This window comes from Acipenser ruthenus, chromosome 20 (genome assembly GCF_902713425.1).
Source record: "Acipenser ruthenus chromosome 20, fAciRut3.2 maternal haplotype, whole genome shotgun sequence".
In the NCBI taxonomy this organism is placed as follows: domain Eukaryota; kingdom Metazoa; phylum Chordata; class Actinopteri; order Acipenseriformes; family Acipenseridae; genus Acipenser; species Acipenser ruthenus.
In genome coordinates this window covers 16,949,337-16,970,945 of record NC_081208.1, presented here as the reverse complement: position 1 = coordinate 16,970,945, position 21,609 = coordinate 16,949,337, and the positions used below count along the sequence as shown (strand labels likewise).

The 21,609-nt window shown below is 40.8% G+C and overlaps 1 protein-coding gene across 1 annotated transcript; it reads left to right on the top strand.

Moving 5' to 3' along the window:
- The first annotated feature begins 8,636 nt into the window (after window positions 1–8,636).
- LOC117425209 (tumor necrosis factor receptor superfamily member 14) lies at window positions 8,637–21,547 on the top strand. The gene is made up of 10 exons (XM_034041989.3): window positions 8,637–9,339; window positions 12,467–12,536; window positions 16,513–16,641; window positions 16,932–17,057; window positions 17,288–17,384; window positions 17,757–17,842; window positions 18,562–18,678; window positions 19,887–19,918; window positions 20,329–20,545; window positions 20,672–21,547. The coding sequence occupies exons 1-10, from the start codon at window positions 9,253–9,255 to the stop codon at window positions 20,896–20,898; spliced, it is 1,188 nt and encodes a 395-aa protein (XP_033897880.1). The 5' UTR covers window positions 8,637–9,252; the 3' UTR covers window positions 20,899–21,547.
- The last annotated feature ends 62 nt before the right edge of the window (window positions 21,548–21,609 follow it).

Sequence of the window (21,609 nt, the reverse complement as noted above, 5' to 3'; positions counted from 1 at the left end):
AATATTTACTTTGGCTGTGTATTTTGATTACTGGATACATGCACGGATTACTAATATATTTTCATTGTGCTTAAAGTTCTGTCTCCCCTGTCTCTCTGTCCCCTCCCCCATCTCTCCGTCCCTCATGTGTCTCCCCTGTTTCTCTCCCTCCCCCTGTCTCTCCCCTGTCTCTGTCCCCCTGTCTCTCTGTCTCACCTGTCTCTCTCTCTGCTATCGCTGACGGTGTCTCAATGGCACTTGTTCCTGGCAGATCATAGGGGGCAGTGCTGGGAGGAGTTGTTGGGATCGCCATGTGAACCACGGCTGGAAAAACAGACAGACAGACAGACAGACTCATTATAACAGGAACTCACTCGATAGCTGATTAACTGTAAATACCTATATACAGTTCCCCACAGTAAAAGCATGGTAAAGCACAGAGAGGTCATTAAAACTGTAACAGTCCCAGCTTCCCTGACAAATGAAGGCAGAGCATTCCATAATTTCGGAGCTCTACAAGAAAAAGCCCTACCTCCCATGTTGCTTTTGTTGACCCTAGGAATAACCAGCAACCCCGCATCCTGTGATCTCAAAGGGATCAGTAACTCCTGCAACTAGGTGCTAATCCATTCAGGGCCTTGTACGTTAACAGCAAAATCTTAAAATCAATTCTATACTGCACAGGGAGCCAGTGTAAAGAGGCCAAAACAGGGGTAATATGTTTTGTGAGTGTCGTTTAGTCTTCTTTTATTTATTCACCACCAAACAGAACTGTAACTGTCACACACACTTTTTAAAACCTAACGTCCACTTACTCACACACGCACCACCGACCCGCGCATGCTTCGAGCTCGGTGGTGGCGCATGGTATTGCAACCCTTTTCTCTCGCAATGTGTGTACAGATTGGAACATCATATTGCAGTACCAGTGAGAGGTAAGGACGTGGATTTCTAGAGTGCTTGTTATTCAGTGATGATGAATACATCGTCAGGAAGCTCACCGCTCTGAATCTGTGCTTCTCTCTGACTGGAGAGAGGATCAGACTTCTTACCGTGAGGGGTGGCCAAGATTGCAATATGAACTGTAGCTGCAGAAAGAAAGAAAGAAAGAAAGAAAGAAAGAAAGAAAGAAAGAAAGAAAGAAAGAAAGCTTAATTCACAAGCCTCTCGTCCCTGCCTTTAGTGAAAACATTAGTGAAAACCACATCACTCCACAAGAGGGCGCTTGAAGCTTGCAGGCCAAGCACACCAGTAAGCAGTGGCTTTAGAACAGGCGTCGTGTCAGCCGTGCTTTGTTTGCTGTTCCATTACTGAGAACAGAACGGCTCGCTAGAATACAATGGGAGATCCCCCTGAACATCACATGGCTGACTATTATTATTATTATTATTATTATTATTATTATTATTATTATTATTATTATTATTATTATTACACTATGTAACACAATTTTTGTTCCTGGGTAGTAAGTGTTATTTCCTAATTGCTCATGCCTCAAAAGTATAGAAAATGGCTATTATTCCCCACAAACTTTGCTTTTGTGACCAGGACAGTGATATTTTGAAATTTACCTATTTTCCAGAACATTCCAGATAGATTCAGTGCTGAGTAAACTTGGAGTAACTTCTAGAACAGTTCAGTTTAGTTCCAGCTGCCTAAGTGGATACGTATCTGCATTTTTCTGAGATGGCATCAAGAGGCTGCAAGCATCCGGCAGACGCATTTTGCTATGTCTGCGACCAATTTATCAAGACAAGAGCGAAAAAGTACTCCGTGGAAGCATCTGCTAAGATGTGTGAGGCCTACAAGGCATATTTCGGCATGCCTGTCGGGGATCAAGACAAACCCTGGGCACCTCATTTCACCTGCGAGCACTGCAAAAAAACTCTGGAAGGTAAGGTGGACAATTGTTGCTCGGAATTTTATGTTATAAAATTAGTTAACATTTTTAAAATTGTAAAAGTTTCTAATTTTAAAATGTTTTATAATTTTCAATGTTATTGAAAAAATATATCATATATGAAAAATGTTGCGAGAATCTCTTACACATTAGTCATGGGTGAAATAAATGTATTTTTGTAGGATGATACAGAGGGGAAAAGAGAGCCATGAAGTTCGCTATCCCAAGAATTTGGCGGGAACCCACTGACCACTCAAGCAACTGCTACTTCTGCATGGTGGACCCTTCCAAACGTCGGACTGGCAAGAATGTACCGTATCCGGACCTTCCTTCATCCATCGCCCCGGTGCCATACTGCCATGAGCTCCCCGTACCCACTCATCTGGAGAGAGAGCAGTCATCTTTAGAAGAGAGCAGCAAGTCAGAGAGCGAGGAAGACGTTGTAGATCCAGATGACAATTTCAGAGGTGGAGCTGAGGAGAGAAACCCATACTACCCCAACCAAAAAGACCTCAACGACTTGATTAGAGATCTTGGTCTCACCAAGTCCAATGCCGAGCTTTTGATGTCTAGGCTCAAGCAGTGGAACTTGTTGGATGAAAGTGAGCAAGTCGCAGATCAGAGGAAGCGTCACCAACCTTTTTCCAGCTTCTTCACCCGTCAAGATGGGCTCTGCTTCTGCCACAATGTGACCAGTCTGTTCGAGGCAATCGGAATCGCCTGTAACCAGAATGAGTGGCGCCTCTTCATTGACAGCTCATCCAGGAGCCTCAAAGCCGTGCTGCTCCATAATTGTAACAAGTAACCGTCTCTTCCCCTGGCTCACTCGGTGCACTTCAAAGAGGATTACAACAGCATCAAGACCTTGCTGGGCACCTTGAAGTATGATGAGTACGGTTGGGAGGTCATAGGAGACTTCAAAATGGTGGCATTCCTGATGGGTCTCCAAGGCGGTTTTACCAAGTTTCCCTGTTATCTTTGCCTTTGGGACAGCAGGGACACCAAGGCGCACTACCACAGGCGGGACTGGCCACAGCGGACCGAGTTCTCTGTGGGGAGGAACAACGTCAAGTGGGAGCCACTGGTGGACCCCCGGAAGGTGCTGATGCCACCACTGCACATCAAATTGGGCCTTATGAAACAATTTGTCAGAGCTCTAGATAAGGAGTCGGCAGCCTTCAAGTACCTTCAAGACTTCTTCCCTAAGCTGTCTGAGGCAAAGGTCAAAGCCGGTGTCTTCGTCGGACCACAGATAAAGAAGATCCTGGAGTGCAATGAATTCCCCAAGATCACTAGTAAGGAGAAAGCGGCTTGGAACAGCTTTGTCACGGTGGTTCGGGGCTTCCTGGGCAATCACAAGGCCGAAAACTATGTGGAGCTGGTTGAGACTCTGGTGAAGAACTACGGCACAATGGGCTGTAGGATGTCCCTCAAAGTCCATATCCTTGATGCTCATCTTGATAAATTCAAGGAGAACATGGGAGCGTACTCGGAGGAGCAAGGCGAACGCTTCCACCAGGATATACTGGACTTTGAACGCTGCTACCATGGACAGTATAACGAGAAGATGATGGGAGACTACATTTGGGGGCTGATTCGTGAAAGTGATTTACAGTATAATCGTAAATCTCGAAAAACTACTCACTTCTAAATCTTTTGTAGTCATTTTTGTATTACTTTAGTATAAATACATGTTAATTTGGATTCATATGTTGTTTTTTTCTGACTTTATGTGAACGAAAAGAGACAAATTCGCCCGTTTTCTCATTGGAAATAGGTAAATTTCAAAATATCACTGTCCTGGTCACAAAAGCAAAGTTTGTGGGGAATAATAGCCTTTTGAGGCATGAGCAATTAGGAAATAACACTTACTACCCAGGAACAAAAATTGTGTTACATAGTGTTATTATTATTTAGCAGATGCTTTTATGCAAAGCGACTTACAGAAAGTAAACAAAATATAAAAATACCATCTTATTTAGCCAATTAATACATAACTTCATAAGTCGAAACCAGTTCATCGTTCTTGACAAACGTATTTGTCAATCCTGCCTGTCATCTCCACTTGTTTCCTGCAGGTGGCCATTCCGTCCGCTCACTGATCACTGATGAAAAATGCTCAGGAGCGCTCTGAGTGGCTCAGCAGGAGCGGAACTGAGCAAGTCGTCAAGTCGATTATTTTACTGAGCCGCTCTGAGCCGCTCACTTACTTAACGCACTCACTTATACGCTGGGGCGTTACCTTCCTGGCATCAAGTTCTGGATGTCTCAGAAACAAAAACAAATGGGATTACTTTTGTTCGACTTTAGCGGCCTCTGGTTATAACTTAAACGAGAAAGGTTGATTGGAGGTCATCTCGACACTGATCTAGCATGCAAGACTCCTATTAGGAAAGTTACCAAAGTATGCTTTTGTCATTTGAGAAATATAGCTAAACTTAGACGTATTATTTCCATGCTGAAAGATGCATGCCTTTGTTTCATCTATAATTGATTATTGTAATGCACTTTACCCTAGGATTCCAGAACGCGTGGTGACTCGCTTACATCTCATTCAAAACACTGCCGCTACAATTGCGACTAAACCAGAAAAAAAGCGAACACAATACTCCTGTTCTGGCCTCTTTGCACTGGCTTCCTGTGCAGTTTAGAATTGGTTTTAAGATTTCGATTTGAGCTTAGAAGACCCTGAATGGATTAGAATGGCCTTTTCTTGTAACGCTCCTAAAAGTGCTCTGCCTTCTTCTGTCTGGGACTGTATTTAAATCAAGATTGTAAACATGTTTTTATAAAATAGCTTTTCTATGTTAGTTTTCCTATATTACAATCTATTTCTTATTGTCCTTTTTAAAGTTCATTTTTTGTTTTAAACGTTTTGTATTGTTTCATTGATACAAACTAGTTTTTTTTAACATTTTTAGTTTTCATCTCTTTTTTAATTGCTGTTTTTAACATATTCTTATTAGGCTTTTTGTTTAAATTGAATGGTAGGATTGGCAGTGTTGTGTATGTGACACGTCTTGTTCTGTGCTTTCAGAGACTTTGTGTATGAAAGGCACTATACAAATACAATTAAATCTGAATTGATTTGAAGTAGGCTACACAAGGTCACAGACTGCAATGGTTAGAACCCTTTTCGAAGAAATAAAGGCGATGTTTCCAATCACCAGCAACATACTGAAACGCGTGGACTGTTTTTTTGCTGAGTGCTTCAATTTTCAGTTGTCATTTTACCAACTTGAAGAAACTTTGAAAGTTTCGTCAGCACCTGCTGAGTAAGCATTAATTCCAACACGTCTCGCTATTTCACTGTATTTTGAAATCATCGCTATACCACTTTGGGAGTATAACTGATGAGGATTTGAGAATGTACAAAAACATGTAATAAATGAATCTCTAATGAAAACGTTTTACTATATTACTGTCCTTTACATTTGAATAAAAAGTTCAACAACATTAAACAACACAGTCATCTCGTCAATGAAACGCAGGAGCATTAACACAGTACAGTTACAAACTGTTGAGAATCAATCTGGAGAGCAAAGCCGTTGACTCCGCTGCAAAACCTCATCTGACCTGTCTTCAACTTGTCGTTGCTTTGCACAGTCGACAGCTGGACACATTGGCTATCATGATCTTCAACTATGTCCACTCTGAGACAGGTGATGTACCGGTCTTTGCTTTTCATACAGAGCGAGGCTAACTAACGTGTGATTGTTTTTGTTTTTTATCGGGAAATTGAGTAAAACCTTTTTTTTGTTGTTTTTGATTTTATTTTACCACCCCAACGAATACTAACTAAACTGCGCGTAGTCATTAATTTGTAGCGAGATTAATTTTTGATGATGTTACTGATAGGCTTCCAAATAATACAATGCATCATTTTTGTGGTTGAGTCGGTTGCATAAGGGAAATGAGAAGCGTTAATCATGTTCTTTGTAAAAAGAACAATCTAGTCATCGTTTTGTTTTATATATATAATTGAACAAAAGCACACACACACACACACACACACACACACACACACACACACACACACACACACACACACACACACACACACAAATACAAATATATGTGTTCAGAGACACCATGGGGGCCTGCAGGCTGCAGTTTGAGAAGCGCTGATCTCCATCACTTCTTCGGGAGAGCGGTATTACCGTTTCTTCATGCGGCTGTCACTGCCAATTGTGATTCTTCTTGAGCGTTTTGTAAAATACGAATCTAAAGTACACGTTTTAGCCATTTTAAATTTACGAAACTAAGAGTATGAAGACAAATGTTACAAACACAATGTCAACAGTAGGGAACATACGGGGGACACACATAATAACATAAGAACATAAGAACGTTTCCAAACAAGAGGAGGCCATTCGGCCCATCTTGCTCGTTTGGTTGTTAGTAGCTTATTGATCCCAGAATCTCATCAAGCAGCTTCTTGAAGGATCCCAGGGTGTCAGCTTCAACAACTTTACTGGGGAGTTGGTTCCAGACTCCCATGATTCTCTGTGTAAAAAAGTGCTTCCTATTTTCTGTTCTGAATGCCCCTTTATCAAATCTCCACTTGTGACCCCTGGTCCTTTTTTTCTTTTTTCAGGTCGAAAAAGTCATTTGGGTTGACTTTGTCTATACCTTTTAGGATTTTGAATGCTTGAATCAGATCGCCGCGTAGTCGTCTTTGCTCAAGACTGAATAGATTCAATTCTTTTAGCCTGTCTAGGAATATTCTGGTCGCTCTTCTTTGCACTCTTTCTAGAGCAGCAATATCCTAGACACAGGGGACATAGAGAGGACACACTGGGGAGGCACAGGGGACACACTGGGGAGACACAGGGGACACAGAGAGGACACACTGGGAAGACACAGGGAACACTGAGGGGGGCACAGGGGACACACTGGGGAGACACAGGGAACACAGAGGACACACTGGGGATATACTGGGTATGCAGGGACACATAGGGGACACACTGGGGAGACACAGGGAACACTGAGGGGGACACAGGGGGCACACTGGGGACACGTGAAATGAATTGACGGGAAGCTCAAGTCTTGTCATACCTGCACACTGAGACATCATGAAAACACAGATAAACGGAAACAAGAGAGCTTGGCTGCCTTGCTGCCTCATCTTCAGTCCTGCAGACCACTATTCATTTCATTACTGCTTTTCTTTCTTTTTTACTTTTTTATTTTAAAATCTTACATTACTACTTCAAAGCAACAACAAAATATCTCTCTTTTTTTAATTGAACTGACAAAAGTTAGAAAATTAGGAACAGAATGTTGGGACTTGTGGGTTGCCAAGGAAAAGGTTGCCAGGCTATTCTGTGATGTCACAAGGCACCAAACACTCATTTCTCTTACAGCAGTCGTGATGTCATTTGTTTACCTCTGTGAATGTTGCTTCCTGACTTGATCTGGCATCTGCATCAGATTCCAGTAAATACATTGAAATATCAAAATAACTTTAAATGACATTTTCTAGAAGTCTGTCAGAGTGCTTTCATCTGAGTCCAGGAGCTGCTTTTCACTTTTAGTGCCTGCCATAGACATCTGCAAAATAGGCTGATAGGTGATCAGATATTTTTGGATCAAATCTGTTTTGCTGGTAATACCCTAGCTGTGCACTAAATGGTGCTGGTGCTTACTAATATGAAGACACTTTGGATGATCCAGCCTTCATTATAGGTGTCTATGGCAGGCAACTAGAACTGAAGAGCAGCTCCTGAACTCACAGTCAAAGCCCCTCAATACAGACTAATCACAAAATAAAACACAGTTCACTGAAAAAAAAGGTTTATGATATTCTACTAGTAATAAGACATAAGAGAATGTATATTCAAGGTGGATAGCACTGCTTTAAAGGGAAGTAGTGATAATGTTAATAAAGCTAATAAGAGGTAAGAGAATGGATGAAGTTTATTTATCACTGCTTTATGTCTGATTGTTTTTTATGTTTCTTTGAATTCACAAGAATGAAGTGTGCAGGGTGTAGGGAAGCAGGGGTAGAGTGTAGGGGCAGGGTGCAGGGTGTAGGGTGCAGGGGGCAGGGGGTAGGGTGTAGAGTGTAGGGGCAGAGTGTAGAGTGCAGGGTGCAGGGTGTAGTGTGCAGGGTGCAGGGTGTAGGGTGCAGAGTGCAGGGTGTAGTGTGCAGGGTGCAGGGTGCAGGGTGTAGAGTGTAGGGTGTAGGGTGCAGGGTGCAGGGTGTAGTGTGCAGGGTGCAGCTAAGGTTTGTTTGTTTTCCAGTCCTCAAACCACACAGGAAATCGGAGCGCTGACATTTACAGTAAACGTGTGCTGCAGCTCGGAGCACAGCACTGCCATCAGACACAGGCACCACCTGACAGAGGGGAAAGGACTCAGTTAGAGAAGCCACAGTGACGACAACCAATCATTCATTCAGCTGTGCAAATCGAATACTTACACTCCAGTATTTTTATATCATGTGTTTTAATATAATTAATCACTACACACCCTCCCCATCCACAACCACCACCGCCAAAGCACCCACTGGAAGAAACAAGAGTCCAACCATGCTGACTCAGTGCCGGACCGACCCTCCCCAGCCTGGGATTCTGTTAGCTGAGGTTAAAATAACAGGAACTGCTTCGAGTTCAATGCAGGACCTGTCATTTCCGCATTAAGCTGACAGCCTACCCCCCCCCCCCCCCCCACTCCCCCCACACACACACCTACACACCCTCACAGGAAAAAAAAAAGACACCCTTTCTATCAGAACAACATAACTTCACTTCTCTACAGAGGAAAGGAAGCTCACAGCATCTCTGATTTCTAAGCACTAACTTTATTTATTGCCGTTTTAACCCTAAACATTTTCTTGTTCATCGATAAATATTTTTTTTCAAATTGATATCTTTTTATGGTTTATGTTAAATGTTTAGTGGGATATTGTTCCCAAACATATAAATTCCTTCTTGCGCTAATTTAGCTTAATAGTTTATTTATTCTTTTTTTTTTATTGTATTTATTTTTAGATAACATGTAGTTTTTTTTAATATATATGCATGTATTTCAATAAGTCTAAAACGCTATAGAACAAGACTACGTCATAAATTCTAACATTTATTAGCAAATAAACATAACTTTTATACTTTTTTAAAGCGAATTCCTAATTCATTGCATTTTTATATATTTATTTACGCAGTTTTCTGTATATTTAACTCCCGAATCTGGAGTAAAGTATATCATATTTGTAAAGCATTCTGTAGATTTTAAAAGTCATTTTACATTGATTTTATTTTTTTAATCGATAATAATTACCGGAGTTCAAGAAAATATTTATTAATTTCTTTATATATATATACTTTATTTGTTATGTAAAACTTTTTTAAAAACATTTATTTGTGTGAAAAATGGATTTTTCATTTTTTAAACTACCTGGATTTTTTCTGTACATAATTTATCTTGGAAATTTGGGCAAAATCATCGCTGCACCATCAGTAAGACATCCATCTATCTATCTATCTATCTATCTATCTATATCTATCTATCTATCTATCTATCTATCTGTCTTCCGATCGGTATTACTGTAGTGTTTGGGGATTAATAACTATAGCAGCTAGACTGGAACACAGTGTTATTTTAAAACTGTAGCAGCTAGTGCCTTTCTATCTTTCTATAACAAAAGCTGTCAATATGGTTGTGCAGAGCGATAGCCCTGCTTGTAAATAGAGTGCAGTGTTTGTGTGTGTGTTTTGGTGGTGGTTGGCAGGGATGGGGTTAATTCCTGTCCTTCCCAAAAATCACGTGAGAATGTGGTTGCTTCCAAATAGAATGATTGGTGTTAACTGGGAGCAGCCACATCACATACAAGGAGAGCCCAGGGCTACATTAGGAGTTTGCTGAGTGTACACTGTGTTTTTGTTACTGTGTTTCTGCACATTATGTTTTTATGTTAGTAGTGAAGGTGAATGCCCAGCCTGTGTTTTATTTTAGTTTTTATCTTTCTTTATTAAAGTGTGCGTTGGCGCTTTGTACTGCAGTCTCTGTCTCACCAATATCCTGTCAATAATGTGTAGACCATGGGACTGATTCACCTGCCATAGCACTGTCAATAGGGTGTAGACCATGGGACTGATTCACCTGCCATAGCACTGTCAATAAGATGTAGACCATGGGACTGATTCACCTGCCATAGCACTGTCAATAGGGTGTAGACCAGGGGTGCCCAATCCTGGTCCTGGAGGGCCGGTGTCCTCCTGGCTTTTGTTCCAACTGTCCCCTAAATTACTTAATTGGACCAATCAAGCACTTATTAGAAACTTAATTGGTCCAATTAAGCAATTTAGTGTACAGTTGGAACAAAAACCAGGAGGGCATCGGCCCTCCAGGACCAGGATTGGGCACCCCTGGTGTAGACCATGAGATTGATTCACCTGCCATAGCACTGTCAATAGGATGTAGACCATGGGACTGATTCACCTGCCATAGCACTGTCAATAGGGTGTAGACCATGGGACTGATTCACCTGCCATAGCACTGTCAATAGGGTGTAGACCATGGGACTGATTCACCTGCCATAGCACTGTCAATAGGGTGAACACCATTTGACTCAATAACACAATTACATTATTATTACAGTTTGAGATCACTAGACTGTATTAGAATTACATTGTAACTGCAGTTTGAGATCACTAGACTAGACTGGACTGGAATTGCATTGTAACTGCAGTTTGAGATCACTAGACTAGACTGGACTGAAATTACATTGCAACTGCAGTTTGAGATCACTAGACTAGACTGGACTGGAATTACATTGTAACTGCAGTTTGAGATCACTAGACTAGACTGGACTGGAATTACATTGTAACTGCAGTTTGAGATCACTAGACTAGACTGGACTGGAATTACATTGTAACTGTAGTTTGAGATCACTAGACTAGACTGGACTGGAATTACATTGTAACTGCAGTTTGAGATCACTAGACTAGACTGCACTGGAATTGCATTGTAACTGCATTTTGAGATCACTAGACTAGACTGCACTGGAATTGCATTGTAACTGCAGTTTGAGGTCACTGGACTAGACTGCACTGGAATTGCATTGGAACTGCAGTTTGAGATCACTAGACTATACAGAACTAGCTTCGGTTGAAGATCAATGTAGTATATCACAAAACCACTCTGCCGAAGGAAATGATGATGTTTTTGTTCTTTTTGCGGTGACCTGAATATCTTAATCACAGGTAAATCTTTTTTTTTTTTTTAATGAGAATACAGTTAAAGATCATATCCATTGTGATGCAAATTCAGAGAAAAAAACAAAACCTGATGTAATTTTGAAAAATGCACCTGTTAATTTGAATATGTAATATAGAGAGCTCCTCAGTTAGTTGCTATTGAAGCAGACAGACAGCGATCCACAGCCTGGTTCAACCAGACACTGCAGTTTCATTCCAGTCTCATACTTTCTGACAGAGTTTACCCTCCAGTATGTGCACTTGGCTTCATCAAAAACACATACACTGTTGCCTTGCCAGTTAGTTTACATGGTCTTTTTTTTTTTTTTAGCTGCAGGCAGACACACAAGCTTCCTCCCTCCTTGAAGCTTTCTGTCACTCTTTCTGTCACTCTCATGTGAACCAAACAGACAGACAGACAGCCAGCCATTCACCTGCTGCTCCTTGCAGCAGCAGGGGGGTATGATAGGAACGCTGTATATACAGTGAGCTCTGTTTCAGCTCAGGGAAGAAAAACACAAATGGAAACAAAGAGAAATGAACAGAAAGGAGATATCCTTCCCCCTGTGTTTACATTGTAGTGTTTTTGTACACGGACAACATTTTACAAGAAGCTTCTAGAAAGCTGATACTGTGAGGCATGTGAGGGTACAATATGGAAATACATATTTTTAACACTGTAAGCGGCAGTGAGCATTTAAATGGGTGTTTACTAAAGCTTTCAAATCCATTCTCTTACCGCTTATTAGCTTTATTAACATTGTCATTATTACTGAATATCTATTTTTCATGCTATTATTATATATTTCATGTAAAATTACTCATTTTTTAAAGAACTGTAGATACTATGAATCACTATTTTATTTAAAGTCAATAGTTTCCAATTCTCAAAAACTTCAAAGACAATTCAATCAGGTTTTGCCATTGTAATCAATTTCGCCGAAAGGTCACGGGATACGTTAAAAACATTGATTTGTACTAGTGACTCATCGAAAACGGGTTATTACAAGGTTAATACATTTCCAATGATACAGAGCAGGGCAGCGCTCATAGTGTCTATCACACCGCAGCCTGCGGAAGAGACATCGCACCCCCAAAATACTGTAACAATAACATGGTTCAAGACTACTGTCTGTCTCCTCACTGAAATAAACTAATAGAAGTGACTCTGTCCAGCCGAGCCCCTTTCCCTGTCTCTTACACAAGACTACTGTCTGTCTCCTCACTAAAATAAACTAATAGAAGTGACTCTATCCAGCCGAGCCCCTTTCCCTGTCTCTTATACAAGACTACTGTGTTTTTCTACAGATCAGGCCTGTCTGTCAAAGCTGAGTATTTATTAAATGGAATCTTTGTAACAATATATATTGTTTTTTTTTTCTTTTAGAAAAGGTGCAACAAAAGCAATGAATATTTTGAAGAAGTTGTGAATCGTTGCTGTACAAATTGCCAACCAGGTAATTATAGAAACATCTGGTATTGTAAGTGTATGAATTCATTTCCTGTAGGTTATAGTTTTATATAGCCAACATTGCCATTTTTACAGTACAGGACAGTACAGCAAGGCTCTGCCCAGCACACAGCAGGCAATGCCAGCACACTAGAATACAACTTTCTATAGACACCATGTTGAGTAGCTGCTGTAGTTCAATACAGGGTTTATATTAGTGTTATATAGACACCATGTTGGGTAGCTGCTGTAGTTCAATACAGGGTTTATATTAGTGTTATATAGACACCATGTTGGGTAGCTGCTGTAGTTCTGTACAGGGTTTATATTAGTGTTATATAGAGACCATGTTGGGTAGCTGCTGTAGTTCAATACAGGGTTTATATTAGTGTTATATAGACACCATGTTGAGTAGCTGCTGTAGTTCAATACAGGGTTTATATTAGTGTTATATAGACACCATGTTGGGTAGCTGCTGTAGTTCTGCACAGGGTTTATATTAGTGTTATATAGACACCATGTTGAGTAGCTGCTGTAGTTCAATACAGGGTTTATATTAGTGTTATATAGACACCATGTTGAGTAGCTGCTGTAGTTCAATACAGGGTTTATATTAGTGTTATATAGACACCATGTTGAGTAGCTGCTGTAGTTCAATACAGGGTTTATATTAGTGTTATATAGACACCATGTTGGGTAGCTGCTGTAGTTCTGCACAGGGTTTATATTAGTGTTATATAGACACCATGTTGAGTAGCTGCTGTAGTTCAATACAGGGTTTATATTAGTGTTATATAGACACCATGTTGAGTAGCTGCTGTAGTTCAATACAGGGTTTATATTAGTGTTATATAGACACCATGTTGAGTAGCTGCTGTAGTTCAATACAGGGTTTATATTAGTGTTATATAGACACCATGTTGAGTAGCTGCTGTAGTTCAATACAGGGTTTATATTATTGTTATATAGACACCATGTTGGGTAGCTGCTGTAGTTCAATACAGGGTTTATATTAGTGTTATACAGAGACCATGTTGGGTAGCTGCTGTAGTTCAATACAGGGTTTATATTAGTGTTATATAGACACCATGTTGGGTAGCTGCTGTAGTTCAATACAGGGTTTATATTAGTGTTATATAGACACCATGTTGAGTAGCTGCTGTAGTTCAATACAGGGTTTATATTAGTGTTATATAGACACCATGTTGAGTAGCTGCTGTAGTTCAATACAGGGTTTATATTAGTGTTATATAGAGACCATGTTGAGTAGCTGCTGTAGTTCAATACAGGGTTTATATTAGTGTTATATAGACACCATGTTGAGTAGCTGCTGTAGTTCAATACAGGGTTTATATTAGTGTTATATAGACACCATGTTGAGTAGCTGCTGTAGTTCAATACAGGGTTTATATTAGTGTTATATAGACACCATGTTGAGTAGCTGCTGTAGTTCTGTACAGGGTTTATATTAGTGTTATATAGACACCATGTTGAGTAGCTGCTGTAGTTCTGTACAGGGTTTATATTAGTGTTATATAGACACCATGTTGAGTAGCTGCTGTAGTTCTGTACAGGGTTTATATTAGTGTTATATAGACACCATGTTGAGTAGCTGCTGTAGTTCTGTACAGGGTTTATATTAGTGTTATATAGACACCATGTTGAGTAGCTGCTGTAGTTCTGTACAGGGTTTATATTAGTGTTATATAGACACCATGTTGAGTAGCTGCTGTAGTTCAATACAGGGTTTATATTAGTGTTATATAGACACCATGTTGAGTAGCTGCTGTAGTTCAATACAGGGTTTATATTAGTGTTATATAGACACCATGTTGAGTAGCTGCTGTAGTTCTGTACAGGGTTTATATTAGTGTTATATAGACACCATGTTGAGTAGCTGCTGTAGTTCAATACAGGGTTTATATTAGTGTTATATAGACACCATGTTGAGTAGCTGCTGTAGTTCAATACAGGGTTTATACTGCCCAGTCCCTGACCACATTCCGGCGCCTCCTTAAGACTCACCTCTTCAAAGAGCACCTGTAGAACTCCTCTGTTTGTATCCTGGGACACTATCACCCTTCATGTAAATGTGCTTTATTTTGCTCTTATCAGACCCTATTTTACTGCATTTAATCCTGTACTTCAGAATACTGTAATCTGCCAAGTTTTTAACCTGTAGTACTTTGTATTTAATCACATCCTGATGTAACTATCACTATTTAATCATATCCTGATGTAACTATCACTATTACCTGCTGTATTATTGAATTGTGGTTTGTCAAACTTGTACTTTACTTGAACAAAAGTTATTGTATTTCTTGCTCTTATTGTATTACTTGTATTGTAACGCTTGAAATGTTTTTGCTTACGATTGTAAGTCGCCCTGGATAAGGGCGTCTGCTAAGAAATAAATAATAATAATAATAATAATAATAATAATAATAATAATAATAATAATAATAATAATAATAATATTAGTGTTATATAGACACCATGTTGAGTAGCTGCTGTAGTTCAATACAGGGTTTATATTAGTGTTATATAGACACCATGTAGAGTATCTGCTATAGTTCTGTACAGGGTTTATATTAGTGTTATATAGACACCATGTTCAGTAGCTGCTGTAGTTCAATACAGGGTTTATATTAGTGTTATATAGACACCATGTTGAGTAGCTGCTGTAGTTCTGTACAGGGTTTATATTAGTGTTATATAGACACCATGTAGAGTATCTGCTATAGTTCTGTACAGGGTTTATATTAGTGTTATATAGACACCATGTTGAGTAGCTGCTGTAGTTCAATACAGGGTTTATATTATTGTTATATAGACACCATGTTGAGTAGCTGCTGTAGTTCTAGACAGGGTTTCATATTTGTGTTATATAATGGGGTCCCGCCAGCATTGCCCTGTTTACAGGACAGTACAGCGAGGCTCTGCCCAGCACACAGCTGGCAATGCCAGTGTAAGACACAATAAACATCACTATTTATTTATCCCATATCAATGATTAACATTCTTACAGTGATAATGTTGCTAGTGCTAATAAAAAGTAAGTGACTGGCTTACAAACCTTATTTTGTGTTCCTATGAACCTCTTTAAAGAGAGCTGTGCTCATGTTGCTGTGCTAGTACCAGCAGGGGGAGGTGAGGTGAGGAAGCAGCTTTCACATCACCCCTGGCTGTCTTCATGTCTTCAAGCCCTCGCCTCCCTGCCCCCTCTCTTACGCGCGGCAGTTGGGATGTGGTTTGGGCTTGTTTCCTTGGTAACCAGGTCTGTGCGTTAACTAGCTCATTACTAAAAACACCCCTTCATTCCTCAGCTCACCATATCCTGTCTGACATCCTGTTTTGATCTTAAAATGTACAACAAGCCTGCTTATATCTTCAAAATACAGTCACTGTATTATAAAGCTGTGTACTGTACACAGGGCAATGCTGGCAGGACCACACTATATAACACTATAAAACCCTGTATAGAACTACAGCAGCTACCCAACATGGTGTCTATATAAAGTTGTAATCTGTCTCCCCCTCTCTCCCCTTCTCTCTCTCTCCCCTCTCCTCCATCTCTCACTCCCTCTCTCCCCCCTCCCTGTCTCTCTCTTTCCCCTCTCCCCCTCTTCTCCATCTCTCCCTCCATCTCTCTCCCCCTCTCCCTGTTTCTCTCCCCTCTCCTCCTCTCCATCTCTCCCTGTCTTTCCCCTGTCTCTTTCTCCCCTCTCCCCCTCCATCTCTCCCTCCCTCTCCTTGTCTCTCTCCCTCCCTCTCTTCCATCTCTCCCTCCCTCTCTCCCCTGTCTCTCTCTCCCCTCTCCCACTCTCCTCCATCTCTCCCTCCCTCTCTCTCCCCCTTTCTCCTCATCTCTCTCTCCCTCCCTCTCTCTCCCTGTCTCTCTTTCTCCCCTCTCCCCCTCTCATTCATCTCTCCCTCCCTTTCTCCCCTGTCTCTCCCTGTCTCTCTCTCTCTCCCCTCTGCAGGTTCCTATATGAAGCATCGCTGCTCTGTCTTCAATGACACTGTGTGTGCTCCCTGCCAGAAGGATCACTACACTGATATCTGGCACCACAGCTCTGAGTGTGAGCGCTGCAAACAGGACTGTAAACAAGGTGCGCTGAAACTTCTTACAGCTTCCTCTGAGTAACATAGAGAAGTGCTGTACAAGGCTGCTTTCAAATCAATGTCAGTGTCAAACTGAACAGGATCTGTCTGTCGGTCTGTCTGTAGCTTTAATGAAACTAAACTCTGGATGACTGTAGTAAACTAACACAGACACCAAGAAGGAATTCTATTGTAGTATGAACATGATTATTTTGTCACACTGTCTGCCTGCCTGCCTGCCTGCCTGGCTGCAGTTGTAATTGGCTTTAATTAATAATACCTCCCTTGTTTTTTTCAGAGAACGGTTTAGTTGTGGTGCAGAGCTGTTCCAGCAGCAGTCAGTTAGTCTGTGATTGTAAACCAGGCCACTCCTGTGAAATATTCACTCCTAGTGGCTCCTGCCTCAGCTGCGCTCCAAACACAGGTACCTTTCATTAGATACAAACACTGGAATAGCTTTGAATGTGCCCTTATTTACAGTTATTATAATTATACCTCATAGTCATGATATTAAACAGGTATGAGAATAGCAACTCATGAGTTTCTTAAATAATGTTTTTTTTTAATCTGCGTTTATGAATAAAATACAGTTGAATGCATTACTGTTCATTTATAGTTTATAGTCTAGAACAATTCATTCCTTTGTATTGCTAGGTAACCAGGTGACCACTTCCCCTCCTGAAAAAACAACTTCCTGTGGACCTGGTACATTCTTAAATGGGTCTTCCGGCATGTGTCAACAGCGTAAAAAGTGAGTTCCTACTCAGAATTACATTTTTTATATTCCTTTGTTTTGGGGGTTTGTTTCCTGAACTAGTAAAACTCTTTAGTTCTATATCAGTGTGTCAGTTGATAGTTGACACTATGCCCTTGATAGAAAGCAGTAATGTCTATGGGGAAAACAGCCCGGCTTTAACATGGGGGTCTATGGAGGGAAACATCCTGGCTTTAACACTGGGGTCTATGGGGGAAACAGCCTGGCTTTAACATTGGGCTCTATTAGTGGTTCTAAATGCAGCACTATTGAGGGTTTCATAGTTCTGGGGGATAAAGGTACAGTAAGTGTGTGTTTTACAATAACAAACACATTGCTGGTTTCTGATATAAACCTTGTATAATTCAGCTGTGTGGCGCTGGGGAAAGAGCTGGCCATCGAAGGCAATGCTACAGAAGACACTGTCTGCATACAGAAGGAAAAACAAAAACCAGGTGAGTTTCCTTTTTTTAAATTCATTTACATGTGTTTAGTAACAATATTAGATTGTGAAACTAGCACCACTGTGGCTCTTATACTGGGTCCTGTGCTGTGTAGGAAACTATATGGATATAGAGACAAAATGGCAGACAGGGCCACAGTTTCACAACTACCAATGTTAATGCCAGGTCCCCCACCCCCTCCTCCCCATAGACCCCAATGTTAAAGCCAGGCTGTTTCCCCTCATAGACCCCAATGTTAAAGCCAGGCTGTTTCCCCTCATAGACCCCAATGTTAAAGCCAGGCTGTTTCCCTCCATAGACCCCAATGTTAAAGCCAGTCTGTTTCTCTCCATAGACCCCAATGTTAAAGCCAGGCTGTTTCCCTCCATAGACCCCAATGTTAAAGCCAGTCTGTTTCTCTCCATAGACCCCAATGTTAAAGCCAGGCTGTTTCCCTCCATAGATCCCAATGTTAAAGCCAGGCTGTTTCCCTCCATAGACCCCAATGTTAAAGCCAGTCTGTTTCCCTCCATAGACCCCAATGTTAAAGCCAGGCTGTTTTCCTCCATAGATCCCAATGTTAAAGCCAGGCTGTTTCCCTCCATAGACCCCAATGTTAAAGCCAGACACACGACAAGCATCAAATGATTATTTTCTACTCTTTCTATTGACAAGATTTTCCAGAAGGGCTGATTTGAATGTTGTGGATTCGGATTGCTTTTCTGTTTCAGATCGATTTCCAGATTTTGCCGTGCTAGTCACTGTCGTGGGGGCCGGCGTTATGATTTTTCTGGGGGTGATCGCAATGTTATTATCAAAGAAAATTAAACTCCTTGGATTCAAACGAGGTAAGGCAATGTCATTGTTTTCCTCAGTTCCTCTTCTTCCTTGTGCTGTTTTTCTATGCCCTATTGACAGTGTTATGGCAGGTGAATCAGTCCCACTGTTACCATACTACACCCTATTGATAGAATAGCACAAGTATAGGCAACTACAATGGGACAAGGCTGAAACTGGTAGAATGGGACTACAGTATGCTAACTATACCCTTCCCAAATGATCTTCAATGGCAATACTAACACACAGACAGTGACACTACAATAGTTCTGTATATTACTGGGGTCAGTGGTAGCACAAGTATATTCAATAGTGTGAGGCTGCTATGGGCAGAATGGGACCACAGTGGAATCAGATTTTGACATCCCAGTTGAAGGTGTGATCCAATCAACACTACTGTCCATTGCAGTCCGGCACAGTACCCTAGCAGAACCAGACAGACAGACACAGAGACAGAGTGCTACTGTATCAAGACCTCTGCCTGTCTGTCTGTCTGTCGGTCTGTGTGTCTGTCTGCCTGTCCTGCACAATCTATTTGTTCCCAGTCCATTGTGTAGTTGCCATTGCTGCTAATGCTTCTGCTGGATCTGGTTTCTACTGGGTAACGCACTGGGATTAGATTAGAATGGGACCACACTGGGATATGTTTGTACTGGGTAACGCACTGGGATTAGATTAGAATGGGATCACACTGGGATATGTTTGTACTGGGTAACGCACTGGGATTAGATTAGAATGGGATCACACTGGGATATGTTTGTACTGGGTAACGCACTGGGATTAGATTAGAATGGGATCACATTGGGATATGTTTGTACTGGGTAACGCACTGGGATTAGATTAGAATGGGATCACACTAGGATATGTTTGTACTGGGTAATGCACTGGGATTAGATTAGAATGGGATCACACTGGGATATGTTTGTACTGGGTAACGCACTGGGATTAGATTAGAATGGGATCACACTAGGATATGTTTGTACTGGGTAACACACTGGGATTAGATTAGAATGGGATCACACTGGGATATGTTTGTACTGGGTAATGCACTGGGATTAGATTAGAATGGGATCACACTATGATATGTTTGTACTGGGTAATGCACTGGGATTCATTTAGAATGGGGTGACACTGAGACATTGAAAACCTGTTCCAGTAGTTTATTTCATATCTGCTTCTAATGAGTTATTATTTTTATTGTTTTGTTTTATTTTTACAGTTTTCAAATCATGCAAAACAAAAGAGAAAGAGGTAATCAATCAATCAATAATTTGTCTACCTGTCTGTTTGTCTGTCTATCTATCTATCAGTGTCTGTCAGTCTGTCTGTCTCTCTGTCTGTCTATATCTATCTCTGACTTGTCTGTCTGTCTGTCTATCGCTGTCTTTCTATCTCTGCCTGTCTGTATTTATTTATACACAGATACAGTTGAAACAGTTTTAAAGTCAAACTGTATAAGAAGAATGACACTGCGCTGGAAGATTTATTGTTAGGTGGTTCATTTATTTTTTTCAATGTTTTATTATTTCTTTGCAAAACAGTTTTTCAAGACCGTGATTTAGAGAGTGAAACCTGGGAAAATAAAAATTGGTTTCAGGAAACCAAAATGGGTTTCTGTGCAGTTCTGTTCTTTCTTAATCCCTTACCGTTGCCCACTGCAGGTTATTAATGGCATTGCACACGTCCAGGAGACTCAAACAGATGGCAAGCTCTTAGCCAATGGGACGCCAACAGAGAGCTTGCAGAAGGACCGCCCCCAAGCAGGGCCTGAGGGAGGTGATTGGTCCAGAGTGGCCTCACCACAAACAGCCAATCAGAGGGCAGAGAGCCAGCCTGCCAGAAACAACATGCCCACAGATCCAACCAATGGACTGCTAGGTGAATACTGGCAAAAAAATAAAAACTCCTTTTGTGAGATTGATAAACAATGTTCCTCCCTCTCTCTCCCATTCCTCTCCTTCACTCTCTCCTCTCCTCTCAATCTCCTCTCTTCTCTCCCCACAGGTCCTCTACATATCTATAGCCCAGGCACAGTGTTTGTGGGGTTGATAAACAATGTCCCAGGGCACTCTTGTGAGTCGAGGCAGGGAGGGGCCACTCAGGGGGACAGCCTGGGAGACATGCTTCGATTCCCTCAGCAAGAGCAGGGGCTGCTAAGCATGGGAGAGGGGCCCCCCCTGCAGGAGGAGGGCAAGGAGAGCCACCTGTCCAGAGAGGAGGGGCAGGGCTAGAGACAAGAACAACAAAAAATTTTTTTACTGAAAGAAGAAAAAAACACACCAATTACAAAGGCGGTATTTTTTTCATGGATTTGACGATGTGAAATAAGCCATTATTTTTTACCGTGAAAAAAATACAGCCCCACAGATCAGTAAGCTAAGAAAGTAATTCCATGTCTTACCTGTTTTGAATTTCCATTAACTAAACAGCTCTCAGATTATAGTTATAGCAAACATGTCATTTCATTTTATGAACCTGATATCGGGTGCTGCTTTAGATTTAATAATCTGTACACTTACAAACCCTGGGTCATTTCAGCACAGCATGTCAGTCACTGGAGTTTGAACAATGACACAGGAAGTGATTAGGTACCAGGAAGCAGCAGCTACTTTCCACCTGTAGTGTTTTCTTTGAGATAAAAAAAACAACAAAATAACCAAGAGAAATGTATTTTAAAAGTAAACTAACACAGACAGCAAGAATGAATTGTATTGTAGTGTCAAACTGAACAGGATTGTGAGGCAATGTCTGTCTGTCTGGAATTCTAAACAAGTTAGTAAGTAAAAATATTACTTGGTTATACTAAAATTGTAAATATTAGTATTTTGAAATGATAAATGTATATTTTTTATATAAGGTTTTGCTCAAGAGAGCCAACTTGCCAACATTTCTGTATATATATATATATATATATATATATATATATATATATATATATATAT

Bases quoted from the DNA above. Each gene is read 5' to 3' on its own strand.
- LOC117425209 (XM_034041989.3), top strand. From the start codon at position 9,253: ATGGATTTTTCATTTTTTAAACTACCTGGATTTTTTCTGTACATAATT. The intron at 9,340-12,466 runs GTAAGACATCCA...TTTTTCTTTTAG, and splicing joins AAATCATCGCTGCACCATCA to AAAAGGTGCAACAAAAGCAA. The intron at 17,843-18,561 runs GTGAGTTTCCTT...TTTCTGTTTCAG, and splicing joins GAAGGAAAAACAAAAACCAG to ATCGATTTCCAGATTTTGCC.